At 38.9% G+C, this 25447-nt stretch overlaps 1 protein-coding gene across 3 annotated transcripts in view; it reads right to left on the bottom strand.

Moving 5' to 3' along the window:
* cadm2a (cell adhesion molecule 2a) overlaps nucleotides 1–25447 on the bottom strand; it is a 243644-nt gene that overhangs the window by 34318 nt on the left and 183879 nt on the right. For all 3 annotated transcript variants that reach the window (XM_072446095.1, XM_072446097.1, XM_072446096.1), the window contains 2 exons: nucleotides 19703–19852; nucleotides 669–821 (listed from right to left, as the gene is read on the bottom strand). In XM_072446095.1, coding sequence (XP_072302196.1) covers nucleotides 669–821; nucleotides 19703–19852 — 303 coding nt within the window. The remainder of the gene's footprint in view (nucleotides 1–668; nucleotides 822–19702; nucleotides 19853–25447) is intronic.

Raw genomic sequence — 25447 nt, 5'->3', positions numbered from 1 at the left:
TGCAATACTTTTAGAAATGTTTATGTACATGTTGAGCATCAGTTATGACCCATAAGAATGTATTCATCTTAACACGCTGTATACTGCCCACCTGTATCTGTAATTGTACATTTTTAGTATCAAGATAGACGTATAGATACTGTATTAATCCGTTGTCATTTAACAGTCTAATTGCAGTAAGAATAAAGGTATTTCTGAAGCGGTCAGTGTTGCTTTGGTGCAATCGGTCTCCTTCTCTCTGTCACTTGTTTGGCTGTTGGACGTTTAGACCCCACCACAGATCCTGCTTTTTAAATCAGTCCGTCCAAACTGTTTCTGTCTGCAGAGGGTACTCCTTCTCCCCAGCACGCAACCGCAAAGTACCGGGCACTAGCCACTACTGTGTGATAGACAATCCACAGCAAGAGGGAAGCAAACCACATTTTCACATTTACGATGCTATTTCAGATTATAACTGTCGTACATTGTCCCCGAACAGAATACATTTGTGTCATCAGCAAAATATTATTCATTATTAACAGTCACTTGTGTAATGAGCCCTTCCAAAACAAGTGTCTTGGCAGGAACCTGTATCACAAGGATCTACACTTGATTTAGAAGACAAAACACCTTCTTAGAACCTGTAAACATGTCATTTCTGCAGTGCTTTGGGTGTAAGTGGCTCTCACCGAGTACAGTCAGGTAGGCTTTGGCTGTTCTGATGGGCATGGTGAAGAGGGAGCACGTGTACATGCCCTCGTCTGACAGCAGCACGTCACCGATGCTGATGGTGAGCTCCGACGACGTGGCGCGGACCAACTCGATCCGGTTGTCTCTCAGAGCTGTGCAATGGGAGAGAAGAGAGACGACTGTTAGAGAAACATACAGACAGTGGATGTATAGACGGGCGGGACGTCGTGGAACTACACGTGCACGTTTGATTTGTGGGATTCTTTGAAAAATTGGTTTATCCATATTTCATTTATACAGTATTAGAGTTCGAATACAGTATCTGAAAAATGCACCGTCAAAATAGTTTAGCTCTTGCTTGAACAAGGGATTGGCTGTTCACATTGTGGCCGTCAGAAAAACACAGCTTCAACTCTAATAGAAACATGGACTTTAAAACCATTTAAATGTGTGAAATCATTATTCATTACATTATACTTTAATTTGTTTAGATTTCCTGTTGTATGAATGCATCTTTCTTGTTGCATTGGCAGAATACTGTAATACAATAGAGTGTAGTTTTCAAGAGTACTTTCTGTTTCTTTCTGTTACCATGTGGTCTTATAATAGTTATAAAAGCTTTTAAAAGATCAAGCTTATTGTAAAACTGTTCAAATTTGTCTTGTTGATTTGTGTTACTAGTGATACTTTCTCTAGTATCTAGTTTCAACAATCACTAAAGTACTATTGATTAGTAGTCCTTTTGTTATTGTTGCTGTGATTTTATTTAAAATCTATCTGTGAAAGGCTCTATATAAATAAAGTTTACTTACTTGAGTGATTATCTATATTCTTGACAAGCCTACTTTTTTTAGCAACAAAGACATTTTGTTGATTTGTATGTGACACCAAAGGGCTTTCTATTTAATTCAATTTTGTCTGGGAAACAATAATAAGGTAATGTGGAAATGCTATATCAAAAGACAAAGCAGAAGATGTCCATACATTAATGTTTGAATTATTCAAAGGTCTTGGAAATGATTTGAATGATATTTTTAAGAAACAAACAACTTGCTATTGAAACGCTTCACTCCCACATGAAACGCTTAAAACATGTTTTCATTCTTGGGTAACGAGCACTAATTAATCAGTGAATAACAAGTGAACGGAGCAGCAGACTGAAATACTAAAATATGTAATTGTGGAAATAAGGAAGGCAATGAGCACTATGAAATAAAACATTCAAAAACCTTATTATGTCATGCTGAGTGGTCTGAATTCCGGCTGGCTGTCATCTATGAGGTTATGTGGAAACGCTATATCAATAGACAAAGTGGAAGATGGCTGTACATTCGTGTTTTCTTTAGATGCGCGCTCCCATAAACAAGAGATTTGATCGATTCGGTTTGAAAAGCTTTGTAAATGTATCACATATAACTTTCAAAAACCCATAGCAGAAATGGAGAAAAAAGTGGCAATAAAAGATCAAAAAGTCTTCACAGAACTCGTGGAATTGAAAAATACATGCTTGAGCGGACCACCACAGCGCACTGGTCCGTTCTCTCTGCTGGGAAAGCCCATCACCATTTTACTTATATGAAAATGTAATCTTCTAAAAGACATAACGGCAATGGAAATCAATAGCACAATAAGCGGGTGAAAAAGAGGCCTAATGAAGGTTTGGAGGGATGGGAGGCTCGTATTGGATTTGGAGAAAATTGCACAGCCAGATGAAAGAGGTGTGCACTTCAGCAGATACAGTGAGAATACTTTCACAGTGTAGTTACATATCAGACAAGACCAGGATCAGATTTCAGCTATTGTGAGCGGGGTGCTGAAAGAGCAATGTTTTTTGAAGTGCTGGAGTCTGACGGTCAAAGAGATGTATTTGAACCTTGATTTTTTTGTAAGTTTCAATAAGTCTTACTTAAAAATGAACCACGGTGATAGTTCTCTGCTTTCAACTGTCTGAAGGATATACGTTTGTTATGGGTGGGTTATAGGAGAATAGACAGGCACATTGTGATGGGTTTGTAGACTGTAATGTAATGATACACAAAACATTTATTCTACGTTCGTATTTGAACCGTTTTGGTCCTGGATTGAGCCCAGTTTGGTTCTGATGTGGACTTAATTTGGTCCTGTTTTAGTCCTATTTTTGCACCCTGGCCTTTTTAGTTCAAGTTGAATCCTAATGTGAATGCATATTTCTCTAAAACGAGGTCCTCAGACAGGACTAAACTGCGAACAGGGTAAGATATGGTCCAAACCCCAGACCGTGGACAAAGAGCTGCTATACTTTTTACGCCAATAGTGGCAAGCAGTTATAGCGTCTAAAGTTGAGCCAAATTCGCAGCCACTGAGCCAATCAGTTGCGACGTTGTAGCAGGCCACTCTCCGCTCATGCCCGTAGACATAATAAGTAGACCAGCGTTTGAAGCTCATGCTATCAACAAGTCAGTAATATGGCTAGTCCCGTAAGATTTGAAGAACTCCAGAACCAGCTATAAAGTTAGCATCAGCCACAAAATACGGAAGTTATGATTTTCAACAGAGCACATTTTATTTTAGATAATAATTAGCCTCTTAAAGTCAACTAAACTAAAGGCTGACTGGTTTTAATTTGAGATTTCTGATCTTATGGGCTTCTTGTAACCATCGAGTGACAACTGGACATCCTCTTTTACATGTTAGTGGTAAGGACACCAGATAAATCACATACATGTGACACAATACAAGTTTTATATACATAACTGGGGATTCACTGGCCATTGAAGGTGAAGGAGAGTTTGATTTGACACAAGTCCGGGTAGGATCGACTGTCAAAATAACTGAGCAATGGGCAGAAATAGAGAAGTTTGTATCTATGAATGTCTATGGGCGCGTAGCATCGAAATGTGCTAGATATCAATAAAACCTGCTGCTAGCGTGAGCTGGAGAGGACGTCGTAGAAACGTGGCACATTATTGGTCAGTTATTACTGTTCATATCTTGATTTACAAAGACAATAGCGAAATAAAAACACCAGGATCATGTGGAGCTTTTTAATGATAAGGCCAGAATGACGAGGCTCACAGCAGCAAGAGAGCGAGAGCAAAAGAGAAAGCAAAGATGTTTCAATGCTAAGAAAGGGAGCCAGACCTGAAGAAGCTGAAAAACAAACTATTACACAACTAACAAGGGCAGAAAAAGAGAAAGCACACCAGGGAAACCTAAAGTCGTCCATATCAGACCACTGCAAATGGGAGAATCATGTCATGGATTAGGACAACTCAAAAATAATTGGAACAGAAGAACATGAGAACAAACACCGGATACGAGAAGCAATAGAGATCAGGAAACGATGCATAACAACAATGAACAGAGATCAAGGAACCTTCATGCTCCCGCACGTCTGGGACACGCTTCTCCAGACACCGCCGGCAGCAGGGGGCGTGGCCAGTCTGGCAGATCTGTCTGTTTGGACAGCAGGCTTGGGCTGTCCACTCCTATATATTGTAGTCTATGGTCCAATCCAATACTAGATCAAAGGAGATGTAAGCAGGATGTGGTCAGAAGAAGACGAGTGAAACAGAATTGAAAAGTTTTCTTTATATGGTTACAAAATGTTCAGAACATCGTTATTGTTATTATGGTAGTAGTCTTTGTACTGACATTATGTAAAGGGCATTTGAATCTTTTCAGAAAACCCTCCAAAAAGATTATCAAGGTAACTTCAGATGAATTTTTTTTAGAGGAAATAATTAAAAAACAGAACAAAACTGAACTGAACAGAGCAAAAGACCAACAAAAGGACTGTTTCTGCCAGAACAAAGTGGTGGCTTTGAAGGCGACTTCAGCGTTTCACTCTCTCTGTTTGAAAGAGTCCGACGAGAAAGAGGCAAAACGGAAGTCATCAAAGTTTCCAGTCCAGTATTGTATGGAGAGGAACCCTCAATTATTTTAAACACTTTAACATTTAATGCCACTCTAGCAACTGCAGCTACTGACAAAAACAAGTGATGAAAAAAGCGAACACATAATATTAATATATATATATATATAAATGTATATATTTCATATAGAGGCAGGAGCCTGGTTGAAAAATACAAATCATAATATCAGATATTGATATACACATTCTGTTTAACTATCCGAAGTGTTAGATAAACGTTTTGCTTTAACTGATATGTATTCAAAGACCGAATATGCGCTAAAGTAGCTAGTTTACATTGCAATATTAGTGGCAGCCTTCAGTTAATTCCAATAATGCATTTATGAACATTTCCACACACTCAGAGCTAATTTGTCATCTGCTAGTGAATTCAGAGCCCTGGAGGTGAATGTGAAAGCAGATGTCAGATGCATTTTACACATAGCAAACAGTAATGCTATGAAATGTCAAACCCGGCTCTCAATCTAGTGTCCTCCATGTGCCAGTGAAGATCCAGATTTAACCCCTACAGTTCGAATCAGTTTGGCCAATCCATAACCCATTTAGTCACTACATTTGTGTCCTGTTTCTAGCTCTTATCTTTGTGTGTAGGATTATACATGGCATTGTCACTCTCGGGGCCTCAGCAGCACTATCATAGTATAATATGGCTCCAGGACTGTGTTTCTCAAGCTTTTCACAGCTAGATATTCGGCTTTGCTAGAAACGTTTACTTTAAATCAGTGAGAAACACTTTTAAAATGTTAGCATATTTTTCACGCACAAATAGCTGCTTTCACAATACTGTATGGTCTAAAAGGTGTTTTCTTGCTCTATAGAATAAATCAATATCAGGTACCTGTCCATTCAAATAAATCTCAACTTACTTGGCATTTAAAATAGAATGTTACTGTATAAAATGTGTGAATGAACAATGACTTAACCTGAACTAAAAAATATCAGAACTAGATCTAAACTAGAACAAAACCAGGACAAAACTACAAAGGCAGTCCTCTCCCTTTAATATATAAATGCACACTTCTGGCACACGCACACTTGTACGTGCACAACAGTTTGAGAAGCACATGTACACGGTAGTTATTGGAGATGGAGACAAAGACTACTCAATGTCAGTCTGTCTGCTCCCTCCCACTGCAGACCTCATTCTGTCGAAGCCTGTAGCTGCTCAGACGCTGGAGCTGGAGTGTTCACGTTAAACAAGGCGGCGGCGACTCCACTCTCCACTTATGTGTGCTTTAGGCATTAAGAGTGAGCAAGCGAATCCCATTTAGTGCAGCTGCTTTTGCCTACGTTTCCTGCTAAAACATGCATTGTGACCATGTCTACAAAATGCATCAACCAGCCTGATTAATTAGCAAGATAAAAGTTGTTAGGGGGTCACATTATATTGATTAATTCCTTGTGAAATATGAGTTGTGTTTGCAAACACTGCAAACACTGGCACTACAAAGTGTCAATACGAATTGAGCTTTGAAGTTTTTCCTAAAGATACAATAATCATGTATTAAAGGTGAAAAATGTAACAAGATGCCGCCGTTAAGTATTTTGTCTTGCATCAATTATATAGTCATGATATGGCACATTTCCTCTTTTATCTCATGAGAAAAAATGCATACTGAACTTTTGATCCTAAAAAAATGCACAGTTTAGACACTCCTGACTGATTCTGTCTGAAGATCTGAAGTTCTTCTGTCTGAAGATCTGATCTACAGACAGAAGATCCCCTGGTGCTGCACCGCGTCCACTCACACTGACGGTTTGGCCCGGAGGCACTGTTTTAAGAAGACATACAATTCTACAAATACAATACAATCTACCAAGAAATACACGAATACTGAGAAAATACAAAGCATTTTGTTAAAGAGGACAACTTTGCTATTTCTAACCCTTTATAGTATCACTCCTAAATATTGTCCTAAATAATACACATAATATAATTTATCCATTTAATATGCTTCCAATAATGGGATCATATGACTTGTATTATTGGTCCTGCCCAAAAAAGATGAAGATTTATGCTGCAGTCTGAACACAGCTCCTATGCAAGGATTTTGATAACTTGTACCTTGGCTTTGATATCTCAGTAAGAATAAGGATCTGATTGACAATTTTATGGTAAACTGAGGCGCACCCAGAGTGCCCCGAAGAGAGCATTCAGGGTGGGTTTAGGAACATGAAAGGCGTTATATAAGGTGTGAAATCAACTAAACTCCCACACAATTATCCAGACGTGGGAAGGCTAATATCCTTCTGGCAATATTTGTATACAGAAAGCGCATAAGTCTGAATTATTATGTAAAGTCTCAAAGGAGGAAGGAGGATGGAATGTAGAGTTTGGCAAAAATGAGTTGATTGAGTGTGATTTGTAAAGAATAGTGTTCAAAATAGTCATGCTTAGTACAACTCATGCAGTTTCAATGGAGGAATTATGCACCACATAGAACGTCTGTATTTTAAAACAACTGACTGATGAAAAAAAACACCAACAAAAGCAGATGAAAGGGACCAGTGAGCTGCAACGAATACATACTTTTTAAATGATTTTATGTACATTCTAAGCAATTTAAAGCAAAAAAGTGAAAATGCAAAATTGTTGTAATACACAACCAGAACTTCTATATTTAAATTGTATTTGACAATTTCTCATCTTTCTCTAATTATATCTTTCTGTGGTGGGATAGTATATGTTAAAAAAAAACACATTAATTATAGTTTTATACCAGTAGTTATCATTTGTGTGTGTGTAAGTTACAGGAAGTATCAGGATCATAATTGTCAGTTTTGCACAGCCATCGCCAGTGACCAGAATTCACAAAGCGGCGAATTCTAAAAAATTTATCCAAAATGCAGTGACGTGCAAACAACACACCTTTCTGAAATGTTTTAACAGTTTGAAAAAATAAAGGCTTCATGATTAAAACAATTAAAATCACAACTATTGGGTAAATTAGACTTTGGCCCTTGTTTACTGTATGGTTGCTTGGTAACCGTCATGGAATTATCTTGCTCCCCACGTGTAACCACGTGCAAGTAAAATCTTAGAATTAATGATGTTAACTATGTTTTAGTGAAAAATGTAATGGAACATGTTGTGCCTTTTAAAATCCATGTATTTGTGTTCAAGTAGTTAAAAAAGAACATGAAAAGTTTGAAAACACCTTGTGTTTGTCAAAGATCACAAGCATCACTTCACTTTGCAACTTTCGCTTGTGTAAGTATACCATTAAATACACTTTAGATGCAGACATTTAGATGCCTTGATTTTATCCATTATCAACCATTAGCACCAATAACATAAAAGGACTAACTTCTAGCATCTGGAAAAAAGAGAAAAACGCACTCTTTTAAATGTCAGTGCATCTCCTCAAGGACATTAACACACTTATTAGCATCAAAGCAGCACTGATTTAGCAACGTGTTGGGAACAAAATGGCTGATGCCAGAAAAGAAATGGAGTTTTTCCACATTTGACTGTCAAAATCTCCGTGGATCTAACACGCAACACCTTTGCCAGCGACACCTTTATGAGTTCACCGAGGTTGATGCGGAGTGAGATTTGGAGCAGCAGAACTTATGACCGCAGACTCCAACGCCACTGACGCGGTGTTAAAGTACCAAGGAATACAGCCACTATGATCAGAAAGCAGCTTTGCAAACATATACTTCAAAATACAGCTTCCCCAGCGGTATAGAGAGAAGCGAACAAAGGGCCTTTTTCATAATATGTGGAGGATGATAGAGAAAAATGATTTAGAAAATAAAAAAGTGAGATGGATTTGTGGCGCAGAAACAGAAGGTCAAAGATGTCTAGCTTGCTTTAAATGAGAAGTGACATTTTGATTCGTGGAGGAAGTTGGCGGGTGAAACTTACCAAAAGAAAAATCTCATATCGTGTTCAGTGAAAGGGAATATAGCGTACGCAGGCATTTGGAGAACGCCACAGGTCAAACATTACTTTTCTCTCACATAGTTGGGTGCATTTGCAGTTTGACTTCTTATAAAAACTTAAGTACTGTATTCTTAATGTTAAAGCATTAAGTAGTAAGGCCGCAGTTATATTATTACTTGGTTTACGGATTTTTAAATGAAATATATTGAAAAGGCGGGCAAAATATAAATATAAATATAATTTCAATTTTAATAGATTTTTTCGTCCGAGTTTACACAAAACGGACCACGGGAGGAGGGGGGGGAGACGCGGCGCACAGGTGAGTGTTAGAAGTGTCAATTCTACCAATGCAAAACACGCTAAACCCTAAGTGTGCAGCCTTGGGCCTTGGTCCCGGCAAAACGCGCTGGAGAAAATGTGGTAAACGGGTTTAAAATGTGTATTTGCAATATAAAGGCGTTTGTGTGGTGCGTAGCAGACAGGGAAACGGGCGCGCGCGTCTTCACATGCTCTCCCGGGCGCGCAGGGTCCGTCACAGACTCACGCAGGAAAAATTGCTTCACGCGCTCTTATCTTTTGACTTAATATCGCTTTTTATATTTCATTTAATGTTATTTTGCCTTGTCGGCAATCATTTATTTTATTTATATTGTATAAATCAATAATCTAAGTGCGGCGGATCCGTAAAACAAGTAATAAAATAACTGTGGCCTAAGATGATCTATGTAAGTACACTTCAGTAACACCTTCTCTCTCATGTCTGTATAAGCAGAAGTTGACTTTTCAATAAAACTATAATTCTCTGAGTAATATTCCGACACCATAGTTTTGCTCCAACTTAAGTAATAAACTTGACAGTGTGACAATAATGTCTGCAGTCAGATGTTACTCTTCCCTCTGTGAGTAAATCTACTAGTGACAAAAGTTTCATTTTGACACTATTTAATGATTTGAACATTAGTGTTTCTTGCACCACTTCTTCTCATTTGTGTTGTCTATGCATAGAAAATACCACCTTTTGTGTCTTTATTTATATATTTTTTTCCTTCAAAATACCTTACATTCGAATTCCAAATCATTATAATTAGTCTGAGCCACGACTTTGTACAACTTACTTGATTTTTGAATAACTTACATACTATTTGACCTCTGTATTTTTGCCACAGTCCCTTCTGTTAAGTACATCCAAAACATGCAGAAATACTGAAACATATTAATGGTATTCAGACACATTTACGCACTATTCATGATGAATCTCAGTTAAACATACAATAACTACTTCGAGCATCCATAATCATACCTGTCTTTTACATTGGATTTAGTGACACCTGAAGCTCCACACCTCCTGTACATCCCACTGTTGTGCAGGAGATTCAAGGTGTGAAAGTGGTAGTGTTGTTAATACTGTCAGTCTCACAGTCCCACACGACAGCTTTATTTGCTTCATCACATAAACATGCATTTGCGATCATGAGCTACATGTTGTATGTTGATTCGTTTTGAGGCATAATTAACTACATACTGTGCAGTGTATGTACCTCACACTTGGCCTCCTCAGCATCACAATGAACAAAATATAGTCTCTTAATTGTGTGATGGTTTTATGTTTTGTGTGCTGTCATAGTTTTCCCTTTGCCCCAGGTCACCCTTGAAAAAGAGGAAGCAATCTGTTAAAATAAAGCTTCATAAAGAATCAATTAAAATGTGTGTGTTTTATCGTCAATATAGTTTTAGTCATTATCTCACACTTACACTCATGTTTGATTGTTGACACAGCTCCACACCTTCAGTTTTTATTTTGCAAATTTACCACAGGCTTAGGGGATTTCAGAATACTTTGGCTTGTCATCCATGGATCTTTTTTGATAATTACCATGTACAAAATCAGGATTCAGTGCAATATAAGGACACGTGCACTACAGATGAAGTGGGTTCTACATGTCTTTTGTCCCTTTCCGGTCTAATTGGCATGGCTCAGTTAAATGTTTGTACTATCATGACACAGTAGTCCCTGTTCCTGTCCTCGTTTGCCTGTTTAGTCCAGCTCTACATAGTCTGTGTACTGGTAAATAGTGTTGATGTGTGTTTAAAAAAAATTTGCCGTAATCTAGAATATTTACATTTGGTTACATGTTCATTAATATGCTTTGTTGCCCCTTTTCTTAAACAAATAAATATAGAGCCTTATTTTAGTGTGCATGTTTACATTCTGCATTATCTGAACTTTGCAATTGCACTAAATGCCACGCTGATTGGTTTGGATTGGATGCTCTAATGTAATTCCTTCCAATTTTGAATAAGTACTCACCCGCTGTTAGTACAACTCCCATGGTCCGTAATTAAACACACAATTTAAATTTGAAAAAAATATCATGTTTTAGCGCTCTGAATTATTATATGTTCATTGTAGACAGGCTCGTCATCCTCTAAAAGCGTGAAAATGATCCCGATGCTCACAGTTGTTTGCTTGTTGGTTATTGTTGTGTATAGACAGATTGTGCGAAGTATTTTTGCCGTAATTCCTCACACTTCATCATCTCTCTCCAGCCAATCATCTTCCATATTAACCCTGCTTTATTGTTTCGCCACACATGCATGGATAAGTAAACAGCCCCGGTTTACACACGCTTTTACTATAACGGTCTTCACACTGTCAGTTTGCTTCGATGACCTGCCCCTGCGTCTCTTGACCCGGTCCTTTCTCACTGTGCATTAGGACAGAGGAAAGGCGTGCATTTGCTCATTCCACTGACACAGCAACATAACCAGTGAAGTGCACATTTTCTCCACAGACTGTAAACTGATGGAGAAGATGTGGTTTGTTTCTCATCAAATACATAAGGCTTTTAACAATAAGGTCCATCGGCAGACAGTGCACACTTAGTATAACCTTAGACTAAACAACAAGTGAATGCTTTCCACTCCAGTGCCATTTATAACACCATCCCAAATGCCTGCAGACATGTTGATGAAAAAGTCACTGATGATTTGAAACAAGTAGATCAATATTCGATGCATTTCAACCCTAGTTATGATTCTAAATGTAAGAAACTAATCTATTCGCTCATTGGCCTTATTGAGGCTGTGACTTGGCAAAAATGACTCATTCTAGATCATTTTCAACCCATCAATTGTGTTCTTAAATTGGTCGGGGAGAGAAAGGAGTTTTTGGGATGTTTTGAGTGACAGTTTCTTAAATTTTTGCTTTATTACCTCGCTCAATAATTAAACAACACAAACTAAACCTAATGGAAAACACACAAAAAAGCCAGCGCAATTGATTTTTTGATTTCCCGACGACTCACCATGCAGAAAATGAATAACACGATTACGGCGCCGGCCAAGATTATGCATTATCTCGCCACACCACACAAATGAAATGCACGCAAACACTATTTATTTGATTCTATTTAACATTAGGCCAATTGAATGTGGCGATGTCACCTGAAACTAAGCAGTAAAGTGGCCAGCGATTCTACATTCTGCGTCTCAGCCGTTCTTCACCCTTCAGTCTTACTTATCTTTTCTCCTTGGTAAAGCCACCTTTTAAGATGTAAAATATGCCACACTCTATACAGTATAATTGGCTGGCGGTGGATTTTTTCTGCGGTGACAGGAGTGATTTTCTTTCATCAGTTTGGGGCGGCCATGCTGAGTTCAGTGGGACACCTGGAGCCGCTGCGTTTCATTAAGACCTTGTGAGAAGCAGGTCAGGGAGACACAGACAGCCGCTGCACATAAGACTATTGTATTTGAGCATTGGGGAACAGTCTCCCCTCCAGCTCGAGAGGAGACGACGACCGGCCATAGCCAGTCTATTAGGAGCCTGCGATTTTCTCAGCTAACCACTTCTGCCATCCTTCACTGTGACTTTGAGAACGCCGTTTCCAAGCTGCCACTTCTTGGAGTTAAGATGCTTATGCGGAAGTGAGGAAGTAACACAGCAGCAGGACTAATTGGCAACACTTTATTAAGGCGGGTCCAACAAGTCAGATATTGATGTGTTTGACACCTTTAATTGTTTTTTTAGCAACAAACAAATAACCGTAAAGAGACTTTCTATGCTCAACAAATAACTTCACATTAGTCCATTCCTCGCGTTTGCATTTACTAGTTATGGGCGAGGTATTCATTTTGATAATAATGAATAGTTTGATAAAAAAAAAAAAAAATGCATAGTTTATATGCACATACTGTATATTTACTTCAAGCTCAGTTCAAGCTGAGTTGGAGCAAAGAAAAAGGTAAAATCTTTATAGTAGAGGATATTCAAAGCACTTGAATACTGCATACTTCTTAACCCTCCCGATTTAGTCGCATGGTCTGTTCAGTACAGAAACATATTGAGGAGCGAAAAGAGGGACGGATGCGTTCTGCAAGTCATGTGACTCGCATTTTAGTGTTGCGACCAAAGACCAAGCACAGCATTCTCAGTGTTAATAAAGAGATTATACAACAGTCTTAAGAAAAACGCCATGCATTTTAATTTCCTTTCCTCTGCCCCAGAACACGTTTTGTTAGAGAAAAATGAAGAGTGTTAAGTGTGAGCTAATTATTTCTTTTGGCCTCAGGTACTTCTCTGTACCTCACACATGATAAGTCGCTGTGCTAATAAAGCCTAGAATAACATCTGCATCCGTTTCAGGGTTTGACAGTGTTCTGTGCCTTTGTGCTCCACTGAAACACAACCTGAAACCACAACTATGCACATCTCCACCGTCATAATAATCCTTGTCTAAATCTAACGCAAAGAGAGTGAGCGCAAAAAGCTGTTGTTTTGCTGAAGCAAAACAATGTGACAAAAGACGACGACGCACGACTCTCAAGGTCAGAACACAAATTGCCTGTCTCATAAAAAGCCTCCTTTGTTCAGAATTGAATATGACAATCTTTCAAATACTTTCAAAAACATTCAAAAGTACAGTGCACTTAGACATGCAAATTCATTACCAAGACTTATAACAACAGAAAATACTAGACTGTAAGAACATATAATGCAGCCACAATGCAAAACCTATTACCGTAAGTTAGACATTAAAGGTGCACTATATCACTTCTCTGCTTCATGTCCTGTTCTGTTATTGCTGAAATACTATGCTTTGCCTGGGATGTTTCATTATATAAAGCATTAAATGTAACAGTCTCTATGGAAATAAATGTAAGATAGTTATGTTTAGTGCCATACTGTGGAACATTCCAGGCAACAACACCGAATAAAACAGAAGCGGCAATCCGAATGGTGGTATACAGAATTCTGAATAACTCTGCACTTTATTAAGCACTTAGTTCTGCTCATTAGCACGCTGACATCCAGAGCCAGTATCATAATAAACGCAAATCATTTCACTACTCGCCGTCCTCTGTAGAACTTAAAAAGTGCTTGTGGAATAGTTGGACTGGTCAGCACTGATAATGAGATATTTACCTTCTTGTTTTGAAGTGCAACTCTCCATACTGTGGAAACGTGAAGGTATTATTTAATATGCAATGCAATTGTGGTTTATGGACTGATTTAATAGTGAAAAGCAGAAAATGGTCAGTACTGTATATTCTATAAGTCTGTGCTGTAAATGTGTGTTGTTCAAGTGTTTCCCAGGTCAGCCTTGAAAAAGAGGTTTTGATCTCCCTGGGTGCTCACCTGGTTAAATAAAGGTTAATACAATAGATGTTTGATGTTGTGTGCTCGTGTTACGGTCAGAGAGAGGAAAAAAATGCAGTAAAATCACAAAGAAATTACAGAAATCACAAAACCTTCATTCCTATTCATTCAATTTAACCATTTTGCTGACATGAATAATACATTCTGTCCGTGCTTAGTGATTTGCCAGATGGAAAACCAAATATATTGGACCACACTGGCAGACACTCTTTCCCATATTTATTTGACATTGCCAGCGTGACAGGGCACACCGCTTTAAGATTGATTCTTTCCCATGTTTGACCGTCCCTAGACGTCAGTGCGCTATCTGCATCTGCACACGTCCGTGCTGAGCGCATGTATCTTTTACCACGACTCTCTCGTCGACGCCTCCACCTTATGTGTGGTGCTTTTAACGGCGTCTTTAACGACGGACCCAGTCTCGTCTGCCCCCCCTCTAGATTTAGCTTTGCATTAACGGATTGTCCCAGACAAAACTCGACCAAAGCTTTTAGTGTTAATACTCGCTCTTGGTCAGTGGGTAGGTGCACCAGGCTCTTCCTGGACTTTGCCTTCTGACCAGCGTGTGTTCTGACCTCCTCCCCAGACACCTGCTGTACGGCTGCGCTTGGACACTGGAACAATGGGCTATTGTGTCGAGCATGTTCAATTGCAATTGGTTCTAAATAGTAGTTTTAGAATTATAAAGAGTTTATCTAAATAAAAGCCTTTTAATTTAAAGAAATCCGTATCCGTCAAATAGTTTAAGAAAAATCACGTCATCAAGACATGACAGAAATCACAAAACATTTTAAGACATAAAAGAGAAGAGTGTAAAGAAAATCATTTCAGTCATATGCACAGCTAAACAAAACTGTCTTTATAGCTAAACATCTCCATGGAAACAAGCAGGTACCGGACATCCTACCAGAACAGTTACAAAGTGCACCTTTAATAGCGCCTCGCCCGTAGCATCCTGCAGAGCGATTGCATGTTTAAACATTAAGATTAGTGTTATGGCTGAGCAGCTAACAGCTAAGTGCTCGTTTTTGGCTCTGAGCTGCTGAATATGAAACCGTTTGGTGCTCAGATGTCAAATATTCGTGAGCCTGAATCAATTTTGCTGCCTCTTTCCGGCGCACATACACATACAGGGATGTCGCTCACCACACTGCAGCCACGAGAGCCTTGATGCATTTAGAGTATCCGTGCCTGAGCAATTTAGACGATGGGCTTTTAAAAGTTTTCCCCAAAGTAAATAACAGAATACCAAATGCTCCTCAGACTTTGTATCAAATAAATAGAAAACTTTCAAGCATCTGTCTATTTTCTCTAGGAAAAAAAATAAAACAAATCCTCGATAAAACATCCACAAAATAGGAACCAAATTCTCTGCCATCTGAACCAAAAGCCGACAGTAAATCAGCACAAATCCTGAACAAGTCACCCCTCCTGAAGACAAGGGTCATAAAACAGAGGAGACTGCGAGGGATGAAGGAGATGAGCGAGGGAGGACGGAAGGAGGTAAGGAGAAAACTTTCTGACCTTGGCCGTTCTGCATCTTCTTTCTTTGTCTCATTTACATTTGTATGAATAAAAGCGGTCTGTACACAACACTTCATTTAGTTTAGTGGAATGTATTTGTGGTATTTTGGTCTCATTTACAAGAACATTGTTGGATTGACTGACTAAAAGAAAGCATTAACGTTATTGCTGTACATTAATGTGTAGTTAGGGTTGTCAAGATTATTAGATGAATCGATAACTGTGAATATTCAGGTCACAATATAATGGTAAGGACTAACAAATAATATATGTGAGAATTGTTATGATTATGTTGAATGTTTCAGTTTAATCTAGTTACAAAAAAATAACTATAATGTGTAGAGTATCTTTATCAAGCTGTTTATGTGCCAATATGATTATGTTTTATTCTGAAAGTTTAATTTCATAAAGGTAGTGAAGAATGTTAATCCATTAGACATGTGACTGAAAGTGAAAAAGGATTTCCCTGTTGTTTGGTCAGAGTCAGTGCCAACATTCGTGAATAATAGTGATGTTTTTTCTCACAATAATCGTACCATTCACATTTGATACTGTCACATCTCTTATGTGTTTAAGTTTTTTCAGGATTCTGATCCCCTGGTTGAGCCATGTTCGAAGATATTGTTCTATCAAATGTAAAACCGCTCAACCTGCTAAAAGCTTCTTCCCACAAGCCGTCACGAGCTTGAGCAAGGCACTTTAACTATCAGGATATAGCACTTCACTTGATTTTATTATTATTATTCTTAAAAATCATATTATCTTGTTCTTTTTTGCTTGCTTACTTTCACAGTGTCAAATGTTTTCATGGTACTTTTAGTTTGTAACTTCTTTTAACGTCTTTTGTTTGTTTGGGTGCTTGTTTTTGATGTCTTGCTGTGCATTTTGGGCTTTTTTGCCAAAGTCTTTCTAATGTGTTTTTTAATTGGGAGTTGCAAATTAACTAAACTGTAATTTCTGCATAGTCATTGGGAAATCAACAACAGCCACTTACAATTATCTGAGAATGATAATCACGGCCCTGAAAGTAATTGTTTATAGTACAAAAGATTTAAAAAAAAAATATTAAGTCATAGTCTGAAAATTCTCCATGACACAAACCAAAAGAGCTATTTATAAAGCAGTATTATAGTCTTTTCAAAAGCATAACAGACTCATAGTACTACTTTTCTCCTTTGCACTCCAGTGGTACACGATGGAGAGGACAAAAGTGTCTACTCTGTGGACAATGACTTATTTGAAATTCAAACAACTCCCGGTTGTCATTGCAGCACCTTCGAGAGGAGCGGCGACAAGCGGAATCTGTCTTTCCTCTCTGTGGCGAAGGTGAACAGCAAAAGTGACATTAAAAAACAACAGAGACTCAAACTGTGATGGAGTCTGGCTGAGCTAAAGCAATATGTTCATGCTTATGCTAAAGAAGGAGAAACAATGACGCGAGACAAACTTTGCATTTCTGAATACATGTATAAAGATGAATTATGTGTGGAAATGTACACACACACACACACACACACACACACCAAATGCCATTTTGTTTCTGCTTGCATAGTAGACACATTTGCATCAGATGGCGAATTATGATGCCAAATGTTTATGAGAAGTGTTCATTTACGACCTAGAGCATTCCTAGAGTTTAATTTTGTACATAATATTGTTGGCTCATAACTCATCATAGACGATATCTGATCATAAAAAACATGGGTGTGACAAATGTTTACTTGTTGTCCATGCAATCCTTCGAAACTCCCACGATAAATGATTTAAAACAGCAGCGACCATGGACAGCAGAGGAAAATCTGTGACACATACAAACCGACCGTTTAAGGATGGGCCGAATTCAGAGGAGATAATACATTATACCGTTACAAATTCTTTTTACGACCGAGATAGAGAAATTAGCGTGCATCAAATTAGCGCGCATTCTTAAAGCACAGATTTCACCGTTATGAGCAGGTTACAAAACATACATTATTTCTATATGTTGCCCCACCTTTAGGCCGACGGTTTGCACGCACGGCTAAACCTATGTTCCCTATAAAACAACAATAAAGCGCAGCAAAGTTGTCTTCTGTGCAACTGTGGCCTTGCCCTCATTCAAATCTGCTTCCCAACAGGGGGTGGAGGAAATTAATCGGAAAGCGACTGTGCTGGCGGGCGTTTGAGACATGTCTGTTTCCTCTGCACCAGGGGCTGTTTGGAAACACTCACCATCGCAGTGGCCTCATCAGCATGTGCATCCCAATCTGCAGCATTCAGCAAGACAAGTCCCTACGCGCCCTGCACGGATACAGAGCCAGGCCCAGAACAGTGCAACTATTCTGGGCCTCTCCGTGCTGTAGTATCCTGTTTATACTGACTGATGGCGGTGTCCAAAGCTGCTGTCACGACCCGACAGAACATCGCAAATGAAATGGCAGAATATAGAGCCTCGAGCTTGAATCGGAAATGATGCTCCAGTCATAAAGCGTAGATTGCTTTGCAGAGGTTTGGTTGATGGATAAGAAATAGAATTTAAGTGATTTCAAAGGTTCGATATATAATGCATATCTCAGGGTTAAGACATCTTAGCTCTGTCTTAGAAAACTGCAAAGACTTAAGCCGTGCACAAAGATTTATGGATGTCACCCAACAAGACGAGGGAAATTTTAAGTCATGAGACATCTCACGACCAAAGTTTGTGTGAGCCAACATAAGGCTCTACGCTCCGTGTGGGGAAGTCACCAGAGTTGTCATTGGTGTTTTGCCTTTGTAAAAGTTACTGAATGGAGAAAAGGAGAGATATGGTCCCCTATACTATTACTTTACTCGAGCACTTACTGTAGGTCACATCAGAGATTGATCATAGATAGAGCGAGAGGAAACTCACTCTGTGACCAAGATTCCAAAATATCAGACACGTTTGATATCAATCACAGCTCGTCTTCATTTTGTTTAAAGTAAAATCTCCGTCCATGTCTCACTGCAGTTGAGGCACATGATCCAAATAAACCTGTTGAAGGTGTATCGACTTTAAAAGCATGGATGTACTTCATGCACGAGCACCACATGGCCTAAAGCAGTGAGGTATATGCATTTGAAGCTCTGTTTTAAGCTCCATGTCAACTGGTATGCAAATGTTTAGTCGACAAACAAGCCTCTCATAAACGGACTGCACAGTTAGACAAAGTGACAGCCGCAGCCCAGTGGGTAGAGGGATAATGGAAGAAGACTGTGTAAATCCCATATGTGCTTAATCCAGACACTTACAACACCGTGTGATTCATACTCCATTACACTGCGCTAATACAAGCTCAGACACACGGCGCACAATCAATTCAGAGCATGCTAACCGGCAAAATAACAGCCATGAATCTTCTTTATGTGGTGGTGAAAAAAGAGGGTTCAAAGGTCAGGGATGGAGCTTCACAATGTGCTTATTAGTCATTAAACAGTGTGTGGCTTTGTGCTGCCTTCATGTATGATACACCAGGCTCAAAAGACTTATCGTGGTAATATTAATGTATACATGTAATTAATTATAAAGCTGATCATTCTGGAGGGATAAGTCCATAATATACAGTGTGTGTGTGTGTGTGTGTGTATAGTGAGAAGCATGAGCAGCATATGTAATTTCACTGTTACCTAACATCCGTATTGTAAGCAAGGGCCAAAATTTCTCTAAATTGCACAAAATTAATGATAACATCTTATTTTGTTGAATCATTGTTTAAACAGATTGCCAGCTTTTGGATGGAATGTCGGTCATTGACAACTTTTATTTTATTTACAATTTGTAACTTCACTGATGTATAACTGTGATAAAGCTGGGCACATACCAGAGAAATGGTGATCTATTGGACAATGTACATTATTTCACTGTAGTTTGGTCAACGGGGCAATCATCGTGAATATTTCTTCTTACAATAATCGAAAGACATATATCAAAGATATTGAGACATCCCTAAAAGTGACAAACATCAGTCTCAAACAGCTACATTAAGTTAAAGTTGTTTCTTCCACTCCCTTACAACACCTGTATTGATATATGTGCACATGTCACACTTACCTTTCTTGTCTCCAAAAAACAGAGTCTGCTGTGCTGGATTGGACCACTGGAGGGAGGTGTTGTCATTGTACTCCACACGGCAGGTCAGGTTGACTGTCCCTCCCTCTGTCACCGTCACGTTCTGGACCAGAGGGTACTGACCGCTGAGGCCTGCAGCACATTAAACAAGACACACAGGTAAGACACACGGGGAACATATGCTGCTTTTCTATTCACTTCAAAGGCCTAAGCAGCGATCACCTTCACCAATGGCACCAAGAGAACCTTACAGAGAGGAAGCACAGGCAAAACAATATGACCTGAGTAACAGAGTAATAAATACACAGAGCTCTTCATTGTTGATGGTGGGTGGAATAAATCAGGCAGGAAGTTAAGATAACTCATGTAAGCAGGGGTGGAAAGTGCAAAAGTAAACCACTTCAGTCATTTAGGTAAGTGTACCTTATTTTAGTCACTTCTAAAGTGGACACTTACTTTTACTACACTACATTTGAGAGCAGGCATCTGAAATATTGGAACTGACTGAGTAAAAAGTACTTATCTTATATCGTTTTTTTTTTTTTTTTTTAGCATGAACATGGTCACGTTCTGCCTTTTGGTTTTGAGTTCAAGTCCCAGCTTTTAACATTAAGCACATACTTAACGTTCACTAGAAAGATTTGGAAATGCATTAGAATCACTAGTGACCAAAGTTTTAATTTTTTTTTTAATCACTGAATTTAACGGTTCTCTAAATCTGTGTGAAATACTTTTACTTACTCTTAAAGTAAAGTTTTAAACGGTACACAACATATGCAGCTGCTAATAAATATAGTAAATTGCTGAGGAAGTTAATGCTCATTCTCACTGAGGTATCAGTACAGAGCCAGTACCTGGCATGGTCATAATGTAATGGTTCATCTCTATGGTCCAGAACGGTCCAATCCTGCCTTAACAAGTGTTCGGCTTTAAAAATGGCTAACACCCTAATTAGAGAGCAAATGTTCAGTAAAGAATGAGCGGTCACTGCTGTGCGCTAAATTGGAGCCTAACATGGGGAACACAAGGGGCAGTTAGCCTGCAGTAGCAACCTTGAAACCTCAACTCCACAGGGAGCACCAATTAAAAACCATCCTCTGTGGAATTGTGCCCATGTTTGTCTGTGTAATTGCTGCGACGAATTAGAAAAAAGAACAATGATATGGGAGGGAATAGCATGAGAACAGGACAGAGAGCTGGTTTGGAGTTCAGAACCATGGACAGGCTATTCTATGGTTTTCCCTGCGATTTAAGGACCACAGACAGCTACTCGACTGTGTATGAGGACTGTGTTTAAGGAAAGAAGTGGTACTGCAATCTTTAATAATAGTAGATTATTATAGATATGGCATCCCATTTGGACTAATACACAGCACAGCAAAAACCAAAGGTACACAATGTAACTTCTAGAATGAATGGCCTGCCACCTGCTTGTCTCCTTGGAGATGTAATAGAATGTTGCATTGTGTGGCATTAAGCTTATCCATCTCCATGGAGACAAGCAGGTCTAAGTAAGGCCTAAGTTACCGGTCAGATCTGTGGTTACTAAGTGCACAGTAAGAATGTATTTCCAGGTATTTTTTATCTAATTTTTTTTTTTTTAATAAATGCAAGACAATTTAATTGATTACTTACTACAATTATTGAGAAAATCATCATCTGATTTAGATGATGCATGAGCAGCGTATGCATAAAATTAGTCAATTTTGTGTTTTTGATTTTTTTGTCTGTTAATGGTAAAAATCAGGACGGCATCAAAATAAATCACTTTAGCTTCATCTGGGCCAAATTTAGTCAATGGCCATTTTGCGATCCAAACAATGAATCCAAAGAAAAAACACTAGATGAATCAATTTGTAAAATAATTGTTAGGGGTAAAGCCCTAATCTCAGGCCAAACAATAAAATATTCTTTGAAACAAGCAGCCACTGGACCCGCCACCAGAAAAGTTACATTGTGCACCTTTAAGTATGAGCCAGAAAAACAAAACAGTATCTTATGTCCCTCACTAATGATTATCAAACCATCAAACTTATCAACCTACAATTAATGTTACGTTAAAATCAGTTTGTTTAATTTACAGTATTTTTAATATACTTATACTTTAATATACTAAAAAAGGTATCATGAATTATTAGTGACTTCAGGACCACGGACAGCTCTCCCGCTTTTCTGTTTTGTGTGTGTGTTGTATAAGGAAAGGCTGAAGGCAGGCAGGTAAATAATAATAACCATAAATCTCAGGCTGACTGGATTCCCACACGACAGGTTTTAAAAAGAGTGTGAATAAAGGCTTAGGTGAGAAAGATTATTCAATGCAGCTAACTCGACTTGGCGAGCCACAGCACCTCCAGTCAAGATCAGAGCAGGCAAACAAACATGTGCTGACGGAACAGGTCTATATGGAAACACAAGCAAATGTTTGGTATTGTTATGTGGGTGATCATTTTAAAACGTGTGTATTTTGAGAAGGGATGTAACGATTCAGAAATCTCAAGATTTAGTTCGATTCTCGATTCAGGACCTAAGATTCAATTCACCACGTTTCCGTCACAATTTTTTCCGTCATTTCCCCCACTTTGCTGGCAGAAAATGTTAGACTTTTAATTATTGTTATTGTGAATAATAGTAAGTAAACTGCACAGCTGCAGCTTAGTTGAGTTTATGACATTTGGTTTAATTTATATAGGGCTTAACATTGTCTCTCACTTATATCTGAGTTAAATGTATCTTCTTCATATGAGACGAACAGCTTAATACATTTGGCCTGTGCTTATCATATTCCACGTGTGAATGTGGACAAATATATTTTAAACCTCAAACCAGAAGGGAAGTCCATTTCGATTAGCATTAGCATTATACATGATTTATGTGCACAACAGCAGAAACTAGAAGGCAATAAGTGAGTTAACAAGAGATTTGGAAGTTGGTTAATCTGTATTTGTACATAAATGGTCAGATCATTGAGATAATTCATCCTTTTGAGAGCTTTTGCCTGCACCGTGCCTTGACTAAGCGATGCACAGAGTAGGCCTTTAGTTGATGGAAAATGTCTTTTGTCGACAACTGCCCAGTTCATTTAGCTTTTTTCCTTTTAACACTGAAATCTGCTCATAGAGTCATACACAGAGAGTTGGCAGGTAAATCCTGGAAGTCTCACTGACACACTGGACAAGTTGCCAGCAGCAGAGATGGGCTGCTAGAAGAGAAAAGTGACGGTACGGCTGGAGCATGGGTCATTTCCACTGTTGATTAAGGCCTCCTGAGGTTAATCATGCGTCCCACAGATAGAGTATAAGGAGTTGGCAAACGCTGGAAAAATGGATCTCTGCTATGGAAGCCTGGAAGGATGTTTTATTCATGAAAGTTTTGCATGAAGCATGATCTGCCAATGATTTAGTGTTCTACCGTGCCTGGCCTTGGTCTCTTTATTACATTCTCTTTTTAAATCACTTACTTTCCCCCATTTTTCTCGCTGATGCACCCGGCAACATGCAGCGTAGCATGAGCCATTTTATTCCCTTTGTGACCGTCACAATAGTGTGTTAAAATCAAATAGGGAGAGCGGGCTCGGATGAGGCGATCTGCCGGAGAAAATGAACTATAATTTGAGATGATTATTCTAGTGTTGCCATTTAGGAAGACAGTCATCAGGGATGCATACGTTTCAAACTGTCAACAGCTCAGTCTAAACAAGTCTGTGTCACCACTGATTGGCTTTTCACAAACAAGAAAACAAGACAGTGATGAGTGATGATAAACACTCCAACTGACTGCCTGTATAATGGAGAGGCAAAAGTTAGTTTGTGTGTACACGGGGCAATATAAACTCTACAGCTGAGACGGATGGTTTGTTCTGTAAAACAACTAATAAGAAAACAAAGCAAAACTCTTTCAAAGTAACCCCATTGCCACTGTCCAGTCTATTCAACCCATTTGTGGTAAACAATGTCAAAACCACTGATGCGTCCTGTTGTTGTCCCACGTTTCCATTGACACCTTGAGCTTAAGACATCAATCTCACATATTTAGGCTCAAACAGAGTTAAGCTGAGCTACACTCAGGGCACAACAAGGCCATGTAATTGGACCACAGCCCTGGTCTACAGTACATTCACAGGATTAGCATTGATTTATTGACAGGAATGCTTCAGTGGGCAGAAAAGGTGAACTGTCACAGGCCAGGAAAATAGACAAAGTAGAAATTGTTTCCTGTCATGTAACAAGCACATTCTACAGGATTCTTCAACATGTGCTCATTCAGAAATAGTCACGTATTAGCGGCATGCGTTCCTCCATTTGTGAAGTCTAAGATAAGACAAGAACAACTAACAACTTGAATCTGGAATGTATTTAACTTTTTCCACATTTTGTTATGTTTATTATGTTTATTCCAAAAAGGATTCAAAGCATTAGTTCTAGTTCTACAAACAATATCCCATAATGGCAACGCCAAAAGAAGGTTATTTGAATTCTTTGCAAATGTATTTAAAAACAAAAAAACACATGTAAGTATTCACAGCCTTTGCTCAATACTTTCCTGATGCACCTTTGGCACTAATTACAGCCTGAAGCCCATTTGAGTTTAATGCTGCAAATACTTTCCAGATGCATTCTCCCAATGTAGGAGAATGTACTTGTGAAGAAGATACTTGTTCACTAAACATAGAATTTACTGTAAATAGGCTACTTTCAGTCATAGAAAATCTAGTGAACATGAAAGGCTTTCAGCATTTATTTCATGCACTCAGGTGACCTTAAACGTACACTATGAGACTGTTCTGGTGTGAACCTCTCCATGGAGATGGTATTGCTTTGTATGGAATGTTATAAACATATCTATCTCCAAGGAGACAATCAGGTCACGGCACCAAGCCACGTTATAGGTCTGCAAAAGAAAGATCGTTTTTACTGTGTAGAGTGTCTACTCTCCACAGAGTAGACACTCTACACATTAAAAACGATCTTTTGCAACAAATACACATGTGATTGAAAGAAAGCGAGAGATGTTTAATGCCATACTGTGGAACATTCCAGGCAAAGCCATTACATCAGGTGGCAGATCCCCCACCACAAGTTACACAGTGCACCTTCGACTGTTCAGATATCTGAGTAACTATAAGGCATGAAAACATATGCAGACACATTGTATTTACAAAATGGCCAAACAGATATTATTCCTTGATCATCATGATGTAAAAGGCTTCTCTGAGGATCTCCTAACACTCCAGCCTGGGGAAGCCTGTGCTTTAGTCCTGCTCGGCAGTCTGCAGCTACAGCTCCAGTGGGACTGGAAGGCCAAAGGGTGCACCATGATGGTTATATTAGAACGCTGCTCCTGTGTGTGCGCTTAATTGGCCAGTGGAGTAGGCTCTTCGCTGCTCCCTCCCGGCCACCCAGACCTGATTTAAATGTATCTCCGGAGGCAGCTGTTCTCTCCTGATTTCCATGTCTAAATTTAGGTCTTTCCTCACTTCACTCCAAACACCTACTTTCACTTTCTTGCCGTCTTTTCCAGTTCAGTCCTGCTCCAGAGTTGATCCCTGAAGGTGGTTTTCTCCCCGACTTTGTCTCACTTTTTGCATACTATAGCTATAGAAGTCTACAGAGAGGCTCTATATGGGAGCGGTGCACATATTTTGATCCTACAGACACATAATTGGCCCACACTCTAACTGGTAAGAAGTTATGCCAGGTCAACTACGACCTGCTCTGCATGAATTATGAG

This window comes from Eucyclogobius newberryi, unplaced genomic scaffold (genome assembly GCF_026437365.1).
Source record: "Eucyclogobius newberryi isolate DKJ021-1_F unplaced genomic scaffold, fEucNew1.0.hap1 SCAF_15, whole genome shotgun sequence".
NCBI classification, from domain to species: Eukaryota; Metazoa; Chordata; class Actinopteri; order Gobiiformes; family Gobiidae; genus Eucyclogobius; species Eucyclogobius newberryi.
Note: the sequence above shows the minus strand (reverse complement) of the source record. Positions and strands in the feature narration are given on the sequence as shown.